The 14,402-nt window shown below is 43.3% G+C and overlaps 1 protein-coding gene across 2 annotated transcripts in view; it reads left to right on the top strand.

Moving 5' to 3' along the window:
• Positions 1-14,402, top strand: part of LOC132406268 (E3 SUMO-protein ligase PIAS4-like) — a 143,521-nt gene that overhangs the window by 52,030 nt on the left and 77,089 nt on the right. For both annotated transcript variants that reach the window (XR_009516120.1, XM_059991673.1), the window contains exon 3: positions 9,899-10,271. Coding sequence is in view for 1 of the 2 variants with exons in the window: in XM_059991673.1 (XP_059847656.1) it covers positions 9,899-10,271 (373 nt within the window). In the remaining variant the exon portion in view is untranslated. The remainder of the gene's footprint in view (positions 1-9,898; positions 10,272-14,402) is intronic.

Genomic DNA, 14,402 nt, shown 5'->3' with positions numbered 1-14,402 from the left:
GAAATCCAAACAAAACACACAGAATGCTGGAGGAACTCAGCAGGCCAGGCAGCATCTATGGAAAAGAGTCAAGTTGTTGAATATAAAAAGTAGGGAAGTCATGTTGAAGCTGTATAAAACTTTGGTCAATATTTGGAGTATTGTGTCCAGTTGTAGAAGGAACATGAACGGGAAGGAAATTGGGGAGGGGTTGGTTATAGACCATGTGCATACAGCTGTGATTAGTTTAGATTGGCATCATGGTCAGCTCAGGAATGGTGACATGAAGAGTCTGTTCCTGCACTGTACTGTTCTATGTTGAATGAAATCTATAGGTGAAATCTGCATCGTAGTCTCGGGCTAATTGCATTAAGGCATCTGAATTATTTCAAGCTCTATTTTAAAATTATACAATTTATTATTATTTCTATTGGAAGTTCCTTCCCTGGCACCTAGATTTCTCCTTTGACAGACTAAAACATTGTGTGTAGCAGTAGCATCGGGTTTAGCACTAAGTCCTGATGAAGGGTCTCGGTCTGCAACGTTGACAGTTTATTCCTTTCCTTAGGTGCTGCCTGATATGCTGCATTCCTCCAACATTTAGTATGTGTTGCTTTGTAAAATCAGTTGGAGGCTAGCATGCAATGGATTGGTATGATTTTCAGTCAAAGGTACATTAAATTGTTATGAGTATAAGTCTCCATGGGATCATTCAGATTTATTACTGCTGTCTTCAGTTTTTCTGCACAGCAAAGAAACTTCAAATAAAACACACAAGATGCTAGAGGAACTCATCAGGTCAGGCAGTCAAAAATTCAGGCCAAGACCCATCATTAAGACTCCTGCCTCACCTGCTGAGTTCTTCCAGCATTTTGGGTGTGTTGTTCTGGATGTCCAGCATCTGCAGAATGTCTTGTGTTTACCAGTCTTAAAAGACACTTTTTCCATGGAAGCAAAACAGAAACAGAATCAGTATGGCTACATAAAAGAGACATAGGCTGGAGAGGAGTCTGCTCTCTTGAGTGAGAGGATGAGATATATGTCATGAAAGAATTCCCACATATAACAGAAAAATAAAATTTAAGAATAATGAACTACAGATTTTAGAACTAGGAAACAAAACAGAAGAAGCTAGTAGGCTACTTAGGTAGCTTCCGTAGGAAGATTATATTATATAATAGGTTTATATCAGATTTGAGAAAAGCTAGAGGTCTAACCTATTCAATTTGCAAAGAGAGACCTGCAAATAGAGTAAAGAATGTCAGTGATACTTAAACTGGCATTAGCTCACCAGAGCCCTCTGTCCTGGGCCACTCCTTCATGTTGTCTTCAGGTTTAGCTTATCTTCTTGGTGTATCCTTCATCTCCCAGGGACGAGGGCTTTGGAGCTTCATTTGGCATTTCTGTAGCGCTGGGTTTTTAACAGGATGGGGTTCCTAGCCCCATGCTCAACCTTCCTCCTTTCGCAGCCAGGCTTCAGATCATCCATGGCAGAGTTATGTCAGTAAGAGGCAGGAGATGAAAAGAGACAAATTGGTGATACTGGATAAAGGTTATTAATCACACTGATCTGTGTAAAGAATATGCAGAAGATGGATGAAAACAGGGAAAAAAAAGAAACCATGCTGGAGCTGAGATGCAGAACAATCCAGGTGCCAGGAATTTGAAATAAAACAGAAAGCTGGAAACAGACCATAGATCAGGCAACCTCTGTAGGATAAGAAAAACTGAATTAACATTACAGGTTGTAAAAATGTTTCTGAAACAAACTGAAGTTGATTCAATCAAGATGGCAGTGTGTCCAGTTGCAGTGACTATTTCAGCTCCAACAAATGGTGTAATTGTTTATCCTTTACATCTTTCTTATGATCACAAAACTTTGCTGGATATTAAGTACTGCAAGTCTACCTCACTAGTGAGTGAGTGGGAAGCAAATAGGCTCAGCAGCAGAGCTTATTGTGCACCATGTTGTCACCTGCTACAGCCACTCAGGGATATGCTGTCAGAAGCAATGCACAAGGGAACAAAAGAGAGGAAAGCACGCTGGTATTCGTGCTAGACTAAAGGTGAAACCATTCAGAGCAGCTCTCCCATCGATTCTGCTTTCAAACATATGATTGCTACAAAATAAACAAGATTACCTGTGTCTGAGATGGGATCAGCGTGAGATGAATGACACCTGTGTATTCATTCTGATGGAAACTTGGCTGGAGCAGCCATCCAGCGAGAAGGCTTTGTCTCTTTTGGAGCCAACAGAATTCCCACAACCTCTGATAAGACCTGCGGTGGAGGTATATGTGTCTGTGTTAATAAGAACTGGTTTGTGAATGCTTCAGTATTGATAACCCACTGTTCGCCTATGTAAAGTTCTTAATAGTGAAGTGCAGGCCCTTCTGATTACTGAGGAAGCTCACTGCTATTGTGATTGTGGCTGTATACACTCCCACCCCCCTGCACCCTGGTGAATGAATGCTGGTGAAGTAAAGCGTGATTTCTATGGCACCATCAGTGACTTACAAACAATGGTTTCTTTATTGTTGCTGGCAATTTCAACCATGCTAACTTAAAAACCGTCTTACCTAAATCCTATCAGCATGTTGACATTGCTCCCAGAGGTGAGAACACATTAGACCTGGTTTATGCCAACATCCCTAGGCAATACAAAGCTGCACCCCATCCTACCTGTTACCTGACCACTTATCTATTATGCTAATTCCAGTTTAGGGACCACTGATTAAACTGTCAAACCATTTCAAAGGAAGATTAGGCCTGGCCAGGAGCAACCTCAGCATTACAGGACTGTTTTGAAAACATGGACTGTAACATCTTCAGGGAGACAGCTACCTACGACTGTCACACTAATATCAATGAATATGCAAGATCTGTGACTAGGTACATTCATTGAGGATGTCACCATTATTAAACACATCTACGTGAGGACAAATCAGAAGCCATGGCTGACAGCGGAGGTCCAAGCATGGCTGAGAGATCGGGATGCTGCCTTCAGATTGGAGGATAAGACAGCTCTCAGGTAAGCAAGAGCTATGCTTTCCCGTGCCATCAGGAAGGAAAAACAGTATTATTCACGGAGAATATTCAGCCATTTCATACAGCCAGAGACATGAGGTGCATTTGGCAGGGTATTCAGACCATAGTGGCCTACGAATCCACCCTGCGCATCAACGACAGTGATGTTTCTGTTCCTGATAGACTGAATGTCTTTTACACTCAGTTTGATGCACGGAACGATGTGCCGGTGAGGAAAGCCCCCCTTCCCCTGAAGGAGCAGGCACTCTGTGTGGTGATGTGAGGAAGAGCCTAGCCAGGGTCAACACAGGTAAAGCTGCAGGGCCTGATAAATTCGCTGGTCGGGTGCTGAGGTTCTAACAGACATCTTCACCATCTGTCTGGAACAGTCCACTATCCCCTCAGGTCAGCATCATCCCTGTGCCCAAGAGGAATGACAGTGACCTGCCTCAATGAGTACCATCCAGTGGCACTGATCTCAATAATGAAGTTCTTTGAGCATCTGGTTATTGATCACATCAAAACTTCCTGCCACATTGGATCCTTTCCCATTCGGTTATTGCTCAAATCAGTCCACTGTTGACACCATAGCCTCTACACTCAGTTCTGTCTTGTCCCAGCCGAAGCATAATGCCTCATGGGCCAGGATGCTTTTTATTGACTTCAGATTCAGTTTATTGTCATTTAGAAACCACAAATGCAATGCAGTTAAAAAATGAGACAACGTTCCTCCAGAATGGTATCACAAAAGTACATGACAAAACAGACTACACCAGAAAATCCACATAATGTTTGGCAATCCCCAGTCCAGAGTCTGGAGAGGCTGCTGTGTATTAATATCACGCTACCATCTTAGCTCCTTCCCCGGAAAGGAGCTCCAAATCCATTAGACAAAATAAGCCCAAAAACTATAGCTACAAGACCTGCACAAAACCACATAGTTACAACAGTGCAAACAATAGCATAATTGATAAAAAAACAGACCATGGGCACAGTAAAAATAGTCCAAAGATATTAAAAGACTATAAGTTCGAAAGAAACCATCACAGTTTCCATAAGTCCTCAGGGTCCCGATAGACTCGTCATCCCACGCAGGTGGCAGAAGGGAATAACCCCACTATGGACTTCCACGGCACTGGACTCAGCCTCGCAGACGCAACACACAATGAAAGCTCCGTCGAACCCAGCCTCGCAGACACAGCACACAGTGAAAGCGCCCCGACCGCAGCGGACTCCAAGTCCGTCGAATCTCCGAGCCTCCGACCATCCCCTCCGGCACAGCTTCTCTGAGCACCATCCTCTGCCAAGCGTATTAAGACGCCCCGCCAATGCGACCCCGAGGACCGGGGGCCTGTTCTTCTCAGCAGAGACCCAGACCTCACAGCAGCAGCAGCAACAAAGAAGGCCTTCCTGGAGATTTCCCAGATGTTCCTCCGTGCTCCCACATCCGTTTTTCATCAGATTAGGAAACTTCAGCTCAACATTTAGTAGATCATCCCTCAGAAGCCAACGGTCCTCGTTGGGTCTCAACACCTCTCTATGTAACTGGATCCTGGACTTCACAGAAAGGCCATAGGCAGTCCATGTTGGCAGAAACATCTCTTGCTCCATCATGCTGAGCGTTGGTGCTTCCCAGGGTTGCATGCCCAGCCTGCTGCTGATGCATTTCTGCACTGCTAGGTTGAACTGAATTGACTTTATTTCTTACATTCTTCACGTACACGAGGAGTAAATATCTTTACGTTACATCTCCATCTAAATGTGCAATTTATAGTAAGTTGTAATAAATAATATGTACAACAGGACATTCAATATAGCATAGAAATACAATTGTATCAGCATGAATTAATCAGTCTGATGGCCTGGTGGAAGAAGCTGTCCCAGAGCCTGTTGGTCCTGGCTTTTATGCTGTGGTACTGTTTTCCAGATGGTTGCAGCTGGAACAGTTTGTGGTTGGGTTGACTTGGGTCCCCAATGATCCTTTGGGCCTTTTTTAAGTACCTGTCTCTAGGTGTCTTGAATAGTGGGAAGTACACATCTACAGATATGCTGGGCTGTCTGCACCACTCTCTGCGGAGTCCTGCAATTGAGGGAAGTACAGTTCCCATACCAGGTAGTGATGCTGCCAGTCAGGATGCTCTCAATTGTGCCCCTCTAGAAAGTCCTTGGGATTTGGGGACTCATGCCAAACTTCTTCAGCTGCCTGAGGTGAAAGAGGCATTGTGATTTTTTTCACCACATGCTGGTATGTACAGACCACGAGTTTCTCGGTAATGTGTATGCGGAGGGATTTAAAGTTGTTCACCCTCTCAACCCCAGATCCTTTGATGTCAATTGGGGTCAGCCTGTCTCCATTCCTCCTGTAGTCCACAACCAGCTCCTTCGTTTTTGTGACATTGAGGGAGAGGTTGTTTTCTTGACACCACTGTGTCAGGGTGATGATTTCTTCTTTGTAGGCTGCCTCGTTATTATTTGATATCAATATAGTATCAGCAAATTTAATTAGCCAATTGAAGCTGTGGGTGGCGACACAGTCATGGGTATACATAAAGTGAAGGAGGGGGCTTAGGGGCAGAAGTGAGGGAACCCACTCCTTCCACCTACCGGTGATCAGACAGGAAGTCCAGGATCCAGCTGCACAAGGCAGAGTGAAAACCAAAGTCTCTGAGCTTCTTGTCAAGTCTGGAAGGAATTATGGTTCAAACCAAATCAAGTTCACTGTCACAACAGTGGCTGGCCTCATCAACGATGACAATGAGACAGCATACAGACACTAAGTGGAGTGGCTGGTAGAATGGTGTGAACATAATAACTTGACTCTCAATCTGGACAAGACCAAAAAAATTATCGTGGACTTTAGGCTGACTGCTCCTCCCTGCACATTCTCGGCTCCTCCATGGAGAGAATTAGGAGCACCAGGTTTTTTGGGAATGCACGTAGCAGATTATATTACCTAGTCCCACAACAACACCTCTTTTGTCAACAAAGCACAACAGTGTCTTCACTTCCTGAGGAAATTGAAATGATTGAGGCTCTCTTACCCCCCCCCCCCCAAACCATTTCAATCATTTTTTCACAGAAGCACCATCGAGTGCCCTGACCAGCTGCTTTATTGTCTTCTATGGGAATTGCAAGGCATCTAACTGCAAGTCCCTAGAGGATTGTGAGGACTGCTGAGGGGGTCATTAGGGTCTCACTTCCACCCATCAGAAATATTTATCAGAAGCCCTTAGCATTGTCAATGATCCCTCCCATCTCTTTCACCCACTACCCTCAGGCAGGCGGTCCCGTAGCATTTGGACAAATGTAAGGATGGAAAATAGCTTCTTCCCCCAGGCAGTAAGACTACTGAACTCCCTGCCACTGTCAGGGTTCCCAACCTGGTATCCAAGGACCACTAGCTTTATGTTATTGTTCCCATGGCATAGAAAAGGTTGGGAGCCTTTTTTTTACTTCATGTGGGTGAGTTCTATGTATTGTGTTGTGCATCTTTGTCTCCAATCCTATCCAATAACAGCATCTCCTTTCTTAGATAAGGGGCCTAAAACTGTTGACTATGTTCCAAGTATGCAAGACAGTGATGAATACATGAATAACAAAATTAACCTGTCTGTGGGAAGTTTATTTAGGAATGAAATGCAATCTCCAGGACAAGAAATGATGCAAGACTGGTTATTGGAAATAGTGTAAGAGTCTAGACAAGGGTTCCCAACCATTTTTATATCAGCCTGACATCGAGCTCTGAGACAGAGGTCACAAGTCACTGGGTGCTGCAGATTCTTCATAGCTATAGTTTTATTCTCCCTTTCAAAGCAAGCATAAAAGTTAGTGAGCTCTTGAAGCATCACTGCCATTCATGATGTTGTTTTGCTTTGTAGGAGGTAATAGACTGCAAACCCTGCCAGAGCTGACAACAGAGTTGATGTTGCCTCCAACCCAGAATAGTGCTCCTAAACTCTTGAAGTAGCCCTCTGCAAGCCATACCTGGTTTTCTTGTACAGACCTGCGTCACATGAATGTCACATGTGTTGAGCCTGATTTGGACATTCTCAGACCACAGTGGGACCAAAATGGAGAATTAAAGTGATAAACAACACAAGCTCAGAATCACCCTGTAGTCTGAACAAGGGTGTTCCACAAAGTATTCACCAAATTTGGTTTATCCAATGTATAGGAAACCACAATGTGAACATCAAATGCAGACTGAATCAAGTGAATCATCTACTTCACCTGGACAGACTGGGTTCCTGGAAAAGCAAATCTTGAATCACCTGCAGTTAAATGGTGAAGTGCCATTTTAAGGAGAAGAGAAAAAAATGGACCAGGGAATGGTCCCTGCAAAATGCTGGGGAAAAAAAGAGAAAGCAGGAAAATAATGGTGCCAAAAGCAGTTTTGGTCCAATTTTCCTTAACTTTTTGCCTAAAATGATGCACTCTATGTGATAGTGGAGTGGAGAATATAAGTTTTGAAAAGAGAACTGGATCCATTTTACCTTCAAAAAAGGGAAAATGACAGCAATGCAGATGATGGAAATCTGAAGTTTAAAACAAAATTAAACGTGCGGGAAGCACATTAGGCCAGGCTTCTCTCTCCACCCACCCTACCCGTCAGATGCCTTTTCAAACTCAATTTATGTCAAGTACATATATGTCACGATATACTACCCTGAGACTCATTTTCTTTGTGGGCATTCAGCGTCTGGAGGCATCAGCATTTTCCGTGCACTACTGCAGATTTCCAGCATCGAACGTATTTTACTCTTGGTTGACCTGCTGCGGAAAGGAGGCAATCTTAACTGAATGCCCCTGAACTGTCAGTCAACCCGCTACCTCACAGATTCGTTTTAAACAAGGCAGAAAAAAAGATTAAATGAAGATGTATGCGGATGGGTTCCCCGGGCCGGCGGTTCTTCTTTAACGCCCGCCAGCGCGCCCCGCTCGCCTCCGCCTGATTGGTTCGCCGGTCAGGGCGGAGTGATTCTGCGCGCCGCTCACTGAGGAGTGTGGGCCGGGCTCGGGGAAGAGACGGGGCAAAACATGGCGGAACAAAGCGCGGCGAAGGTAACGGCTTGGCCTTTTCGCGGGGCTGTCGGCGTCGGTACAGAGCCAGCGGTTGCAACGGGACGGTGCTAGGGTTTGGATGAGTTCCGCTTTTCATTTTTTAAAAATATTTTTTCTTAAGGTGCTTCAGGAGTGAGCGACCCCCACTCCCGTTTTTGAGCATGCTCAGTTCGGGATTTTTAAATATGTCTAAGTTTCCCGCCAAATGCTTTCGCTTGTTTGTTGGGCGGGGAGTCCAAGGAAAGAGAAGGGCTTCGTCCTGAGGGATGTGCCATTTCAGTCAGGTTCTCCCTTAAGCTGTTGCAAGAAACTCCGATAATCCGGCAATCCCCGAGACGCTGCCGATTTACATTTTTGTTTCTCTAATCTCCATTCATAAACCATAACTTATAATGCAGATGGTATTATTGCACACAACACCTTTTTAACTTCAGTTTATTACTAAACTGTTATTAATATTAACTGAAAATATTATTAATATTAAACGATTTCCCAATGCATCAAGTAAGTTTAAAGTGAGTGTGGGAACCTGAACCTTGAATAATGAATGAGAGTTTGGGAGTTGGGATTTCTGTTGTCTCTTGCTGATAATTTTGAATTTCTAGTATCAATCATATAACTGTGATAGCCAAGAATCATTTCTTAGCCCTTAATTATTTACTGCTTATATTAATGACCCTGGAGAAGAGGGCAGAGTGCGAAGTTTTCTGGTGACACTAAATTAGGTGAGAGGACATATTGTAATGAGGATGGTTGAGCTGTGCAGGAGGACGTATATAGGGTGAATGAATAATCAAAAACAGGGGAAATTGTTTTTATTGTGATAAAGAGCTAGATCATGCACTTCAGTAAGGAATCCAAAAGTTAGGTTTAGGGCATGTGGTAAATTGCATCCAAAATCGGTTCAGTTGCAAGAAGCAAGCTGTAATATTTGCTGAGTGTTTTGTGACTAGAAAGTTGCTCCCTTTGGAGTTCCATAGTATTCAGTATTTGTATCTTGGTTTTTTTTTGTAGATTAAGTTGAGCATCCCTTATCTGAAATGCTTGGGGGCTGGAAGTGTTTCAGATTTTGAAATATTTGCAACTTATAATGAGATAGCGTGAGGTTGGGACCCAAGTCTAAACACAAAATTCATTTACATACATATGTAGTTTATAAATATACCCTGAAGATAGTTTTATATATTTTTAACAATTTATGCATGAAGCAATGTGTACATTGAACCATTGGAAACGATTGTATGTCACATCCTTAAAGAAGCAGTGAGATGATTTAAATGGTATGCTTTCTTTCAGTAGACTAAATACAATGGAAAAGATGACATAATTTTGTAATTCTGAACAATCTGGATTTTGTATATGAATATATGGAAGGAATTATGCTAGAGCACTATACAACATCAGCCAGGCCACAGTTTGAGTCTAGCATAACATTCTGGTCACTACATTACAGGACTAGACAAGATGAAAATGAGATTTATGAGATATCAGTAGAAAAATTTGTGGTAGCATTGGATAAGCTAGGATTTTCTTTTTCCTTAGGAAAGATTGAGAAGCAACTTAATTAAGGTACATAAAATTAGATAGAGTAATTAATTAAAGATAAACTGCTCCAAAATCATGTCTTGTTAGTTTTTCCCTTATTCCAAATTCTTAGATATTTGGTGGATGATTTTTAAAAAATTATTTAACTCTTCAATTTTTTTGAAATCATGGCTTCATTTTATCATTTCATGTGTGTGTATTCTACTTTGTAATTTCAATGTGCTCATCACCAGAACTATATTAATAATCTTGTTTATTCTTCCTCCCCCCCACCCCACAAAAAAAGAACATGATCCTGGGCTTTAGGATATCTGAGCTTCAAGCACTTTTAAGATTTGCAGGACGTAACAAAAGCGGACTGAAACATGAATTGGTGTCACGAGCCTTACACCTGGTAAGGACCAACTGTTCGTCAGAGATTCTAAAGAAGATTCAAGACTTGCATGCTCAGAGGAACAGTTTAGCTTCAACAAATGCACAGAGTCAACCGCTTCTGTCTGCGCCAACCTTTCCTTTGCATTCTTCAGAAGCAGCTTTGAATGCAAGAACATCAGTTCCAATTTGTCTCGCAGGAAAGGATGATACAAAGTCTAAAGTGAGATTAACAAAATTGCCTTTCTATGAAATATTGGATAATCTCATGGTACCTACAGAACTAGGTAGGTTAATACTTTGTTAGATTTTCAACATGCACAGACGTGATGTGATAATGAATAGCCTCCAGAGTTATAAATTTTCTTTGATTTGCATTTGTTTAAAAATAAAGCCCAAAATTAGGAATGTCTTAGTGATAAAGTTTTCTCAGATTTTGAACATGTACTTGGGTTATCTGGGAGATATCTGATTATTTTCAAAATTTGCTCTTAACTAAACATCTCAATAATATGTAGTTGTGTCAATGATATGAACAGAAGTTTTTACAGATTTCAAAATCCTTTTGTTTTTGTTTCAGTTCATTGAAGTAGTGGTTTAAATATGTTCACCTGTCAAAATAGCAATTTTACATTACCTCAATTCTTTTTGTCATTGAAGGCAGTGACTCATTTCACTGTGCAGGGCCTTAATTTTTTAGGGAACTAACAATTATAAATTACTTTGCTAATTAGGACATGATAGTCAAGCAATTTACAACTATTTGTAACCTAAAAAATTATAATCAAGTTTAGGTCCTTCCTTAACGGTCTCTCTTTTCTAGTTCAACCCAGTCTCTTGTAGATTATTACTTCTGACTGATGACTAAGTACTGTAAAGTAAAATGAAAACATTGTATGGAGGCCATGGGATGAATGATGTGGGAAAACAGAAAAACTGCCCTCAGAGTAAAAGACACTGTTTCTAGCATTAATTGTGCTAAATTAACTTGGTTAACAGTGCAGCTTGTTTAATAACTGGAATGTATAATTCTCTCCTTAACATCTCCCATTTTGAAGAGCACAAAGATGTTAGGAAACTTTAGAATAAAAATTCAAAATGATGCACAAAAGATATTTAACAGTCTCTTGCCTTGAAAAAATTGTCACTTTTGTAAAAGGTATGATGAATTCCAACATATATTTACAAATTTCGATGTTGATCCCATTGATTCTTGGGAATACCTGGCCAATTATCATTCATGGCAAATTAGCTTTTCGGATGCTGTAGAGAAATTTGTGAGCATGCATCAGGAGTACTCAGAGGTTCTATTTAAATATAGGAGTATGCAGTCTTAAACTACCCACCTGCCCAGCCCACCAGTCATCTTAATTGATAGATCAGTTTGCTTTTTCCATCAGTTTGGCTTTGTCAGTCACTTCATAAATATTCCTTGATCCCAAGCAAATGCCCAAGAAGAAAAGGCATTTAAGGTGAAGCCATATAAATATATTGGGTAGAAAGGAATTGAATGTTGTTGCAGTTGGGCAGGTTAGATCAGGAGTCTTTAACACAAATAACAAGAACTCTTTTAATATGGTTAAAAATGGTAATATATTAAGAATAGCAATGCAATTGATGTGAATAATCAGGTAACAAAACAGACTAGTGAGTGTTTTTGTTAGGATGACCAAAACACTCTGAAAAAGATACCTTCATAAATGCAGTTTTGTCATATTTAAAGACACATGCTGTGAATCTTGCTACTCCCACCATTAAATCTGGATCTCTTTTTCCGATCAAATCAATCACCTCGCCTTAAAATCATAAGACATAGGAACAGAATTAAGCCATTTGGCCCATCAAGTCCACTCCACCATTTCATATGGCTGATCTTGGATTCCATTCAACCCCATACACTTGCCCTCTCACTATATCTCTTGATGCCCCAACTAATCAGGAATCTATCAGCTTCCGCTTTGAATATACCCACGGGCTTGGCCTCAACTGTAGTCTGGCAGAGTATTCCACAGATGCACCACTGTTTGGCTCAGAAAATTCCTCCTTACTTCTGTTCTAAAAGGTCGTTCCTCAATTTTGAGGCAAAGCCTTCTAGTTTTGTATACCCCCCCACAAGAAGAAACATCCTCCCCACTTCCACCTTATATAGTCCTTTCAGCATTCGGTAGGTTTTGATGAGATCCCCACTCATTCTTCTTAATTTCAGTGAGTACAGGCCCAAAGCTGCTGAATGCTCCTCATATGTTAACCCCTTCAGACCTGGAATCATCCTCTGGACTTTCTCCAATGACAGTGCATCCTTTCTGAGATAAGGGGCCAGAACCTGTTGACGATACTCCCAAGTATGGCCTGATTAGTGCCTTATAAAGCTTCAGCATTATCTCCTTGCTTTATTTTCTTTTCCTCTTGAAATAAATACCAATATTCCATTTGTCATCTTTGTCACAGACTCAACCTATGAATTAACCTGAGTCTCCTAAGTCCCTTTGCATCTCTGATGTTTGAATTTTCTCCTCATTTAGTTAATCTGCACTGTCCCTTTTACCAAAATGCATTATCGTGCACTTCACAGCACTGCATTCCAACTGCCGCTTTTTTTGCCCAGGTAGATGAGCTTGAAGCCCAGGTGCAAATGGGTAACTATGATGTTGTTGGGATAACGGAGACATGGCTGCAGGGAGATCAGACCTGGGAAATGAATGTTCAAGGGTATACGTGCTATCGTAGGGACAGAAATGTGGGCAGAGGGGGTGGGGTGGCCCTGTTGGTGAGGAATGAGATTCAGTCCTTTGCAAGGGGGGGACATAGGGTCAGGAGAAGTAGAGTCTATGTGGATAGAGCTGAGGAACAGTAAGGGCAAAAAGACCCAAATGGGTGTTGTCTATAGGCCACCAAACAGTAGCATGGATATTGGGTGCAAGTTGTGTAGGGAGTTAACATTGGCATGTGGCAAAGATAATGTCGCAGTAGTTATAGGGGATTTCAACATGCAGGTGAACTGGGAGAATCAGGTTAGTGCTGGACCACAGGATAGGGAGTTTGTGGAGTGCCTACGGGATGCATTCTTGGAACAGCTTGTATGAGAGCTGACCAGGGACAAGACCATTCTGGATTTAGTGTTATGTAATGAACAGGATTTGATAAGCGATGTTGCAGTAAGGGAGCCATTAGGAGGTAGTGATCATAATATGATAAGTTTTTCTCTGCAATTTGAGAAGGAAAAGGGCAGCTGGGAGGTTTCAGTGTTGCAGTTGAACGGGAAACTATGGAGTCATGAGGGAGGAGCTGGCCAAAGTTGACTGGACAGATAGCCTAGCAGAAAAGACGGTGGAACAGCAATGGCAGGTATTCTTGGGAATAATGCACAAGGTGCAAAATCAGTTCATCCCCCAGAGAAGGAAGAATTCAAAGGGGGGAAAGGGGCCAATTTGTAGCGGTGTGCTACACGCAGCGCTAAAATTACGACAGGGAGTCGGTAACTGCAGTCGAAGGAAAAAACTTTATTCGAAATCTTCAGCCTCACTTTTAAGCCTCCTTCAACCTGCCCCCCATGGCGCAGAGGCTCCAAAGCTCTGTGCTCGCAAACCCCCGTAGGCTATCTAATTGTGAGTCGGTTCGGATGTGCCAGGAAATGGGTCGCCACATAACCCCCCCCCCCAGAACCGGCGATACACCCCCCCCCAATGTCCACAGACTGGGCCAGAACCTGCTTGGGAGGTCGGCCTCTGCGCCGAGGTGCCGGAAACTCAGCCGGTTGCGCCAGGTCCACATGGGCCGGTTTGAGGCGGTCCACCGTGAAAACCTCCTCTTTCCCCCCAACGTCCAGCACGAACATGGACCCGTTGTTCCGGATCACCATAAACGGCCCCTCGTATGGCCGCTGCAGCGGTGGCCGATGCCCGCCCCTTCGTACAAACACAAACTTAGAGTTCTGTAGGTCTTTGGGTACGCAGGTCGGGTGCCGCCCGTGCTGTGAAGTGGGTATGGGGGCCAGGTTACTGAGCTTCTCGCGTAGTCTGCCCAGGACTGCTGCGGGATCTTCCTCTTGCCCCCTTGGGGCTGGTAGGAACTCCCCGGGGACGACCAGGGGCGCGCCGTATACCAACTCGGCCGACGAGGCGTGCAGGTCGTCCTTGGGCGCTGTGCGGATGCCGAGTAGGACCCAGGGAAGCTCGTCCGCCCAGTTGGCTCCTCGCAGGCGGGCCATGAGGGCCGACTTCAGGTGACGGTGGAAACGCTCCACTAGCCCGTTCGACTGTGGGTGGTAGGCAGTGGTGTGGTGCAGCTGAGTCCCCAAAAGGCTGGCCATAGCTGACCACAGGCTGGAGGTGAACTGGGCGCCTCTGTCGGAGGTAATGTGGGCTGGTACACCAAAGCGAGATATCCAGGTGGCAATCAGGGCTCGGGCGCAAGATTCG

The sequence above is a fragment of the Hypanus sabinus genome, chromosome 16, assembly GCF_030144855.1.
Source record: "Hypanus sabinus isolate sHypSab1 chromosome 16, sHypSab1.hap1, whole genome shotgun sequence".
Classification (NCBI taxonomy): Eukaryota; Metazoa; Chordata; class Chondrichthyes; order Myliobatiformes; family Dasyatidae; genus Hypanus; species Hypanus sabinus.
This window is presented reverse-complemented; position numbering and strand designations above follow the sequence as displayed.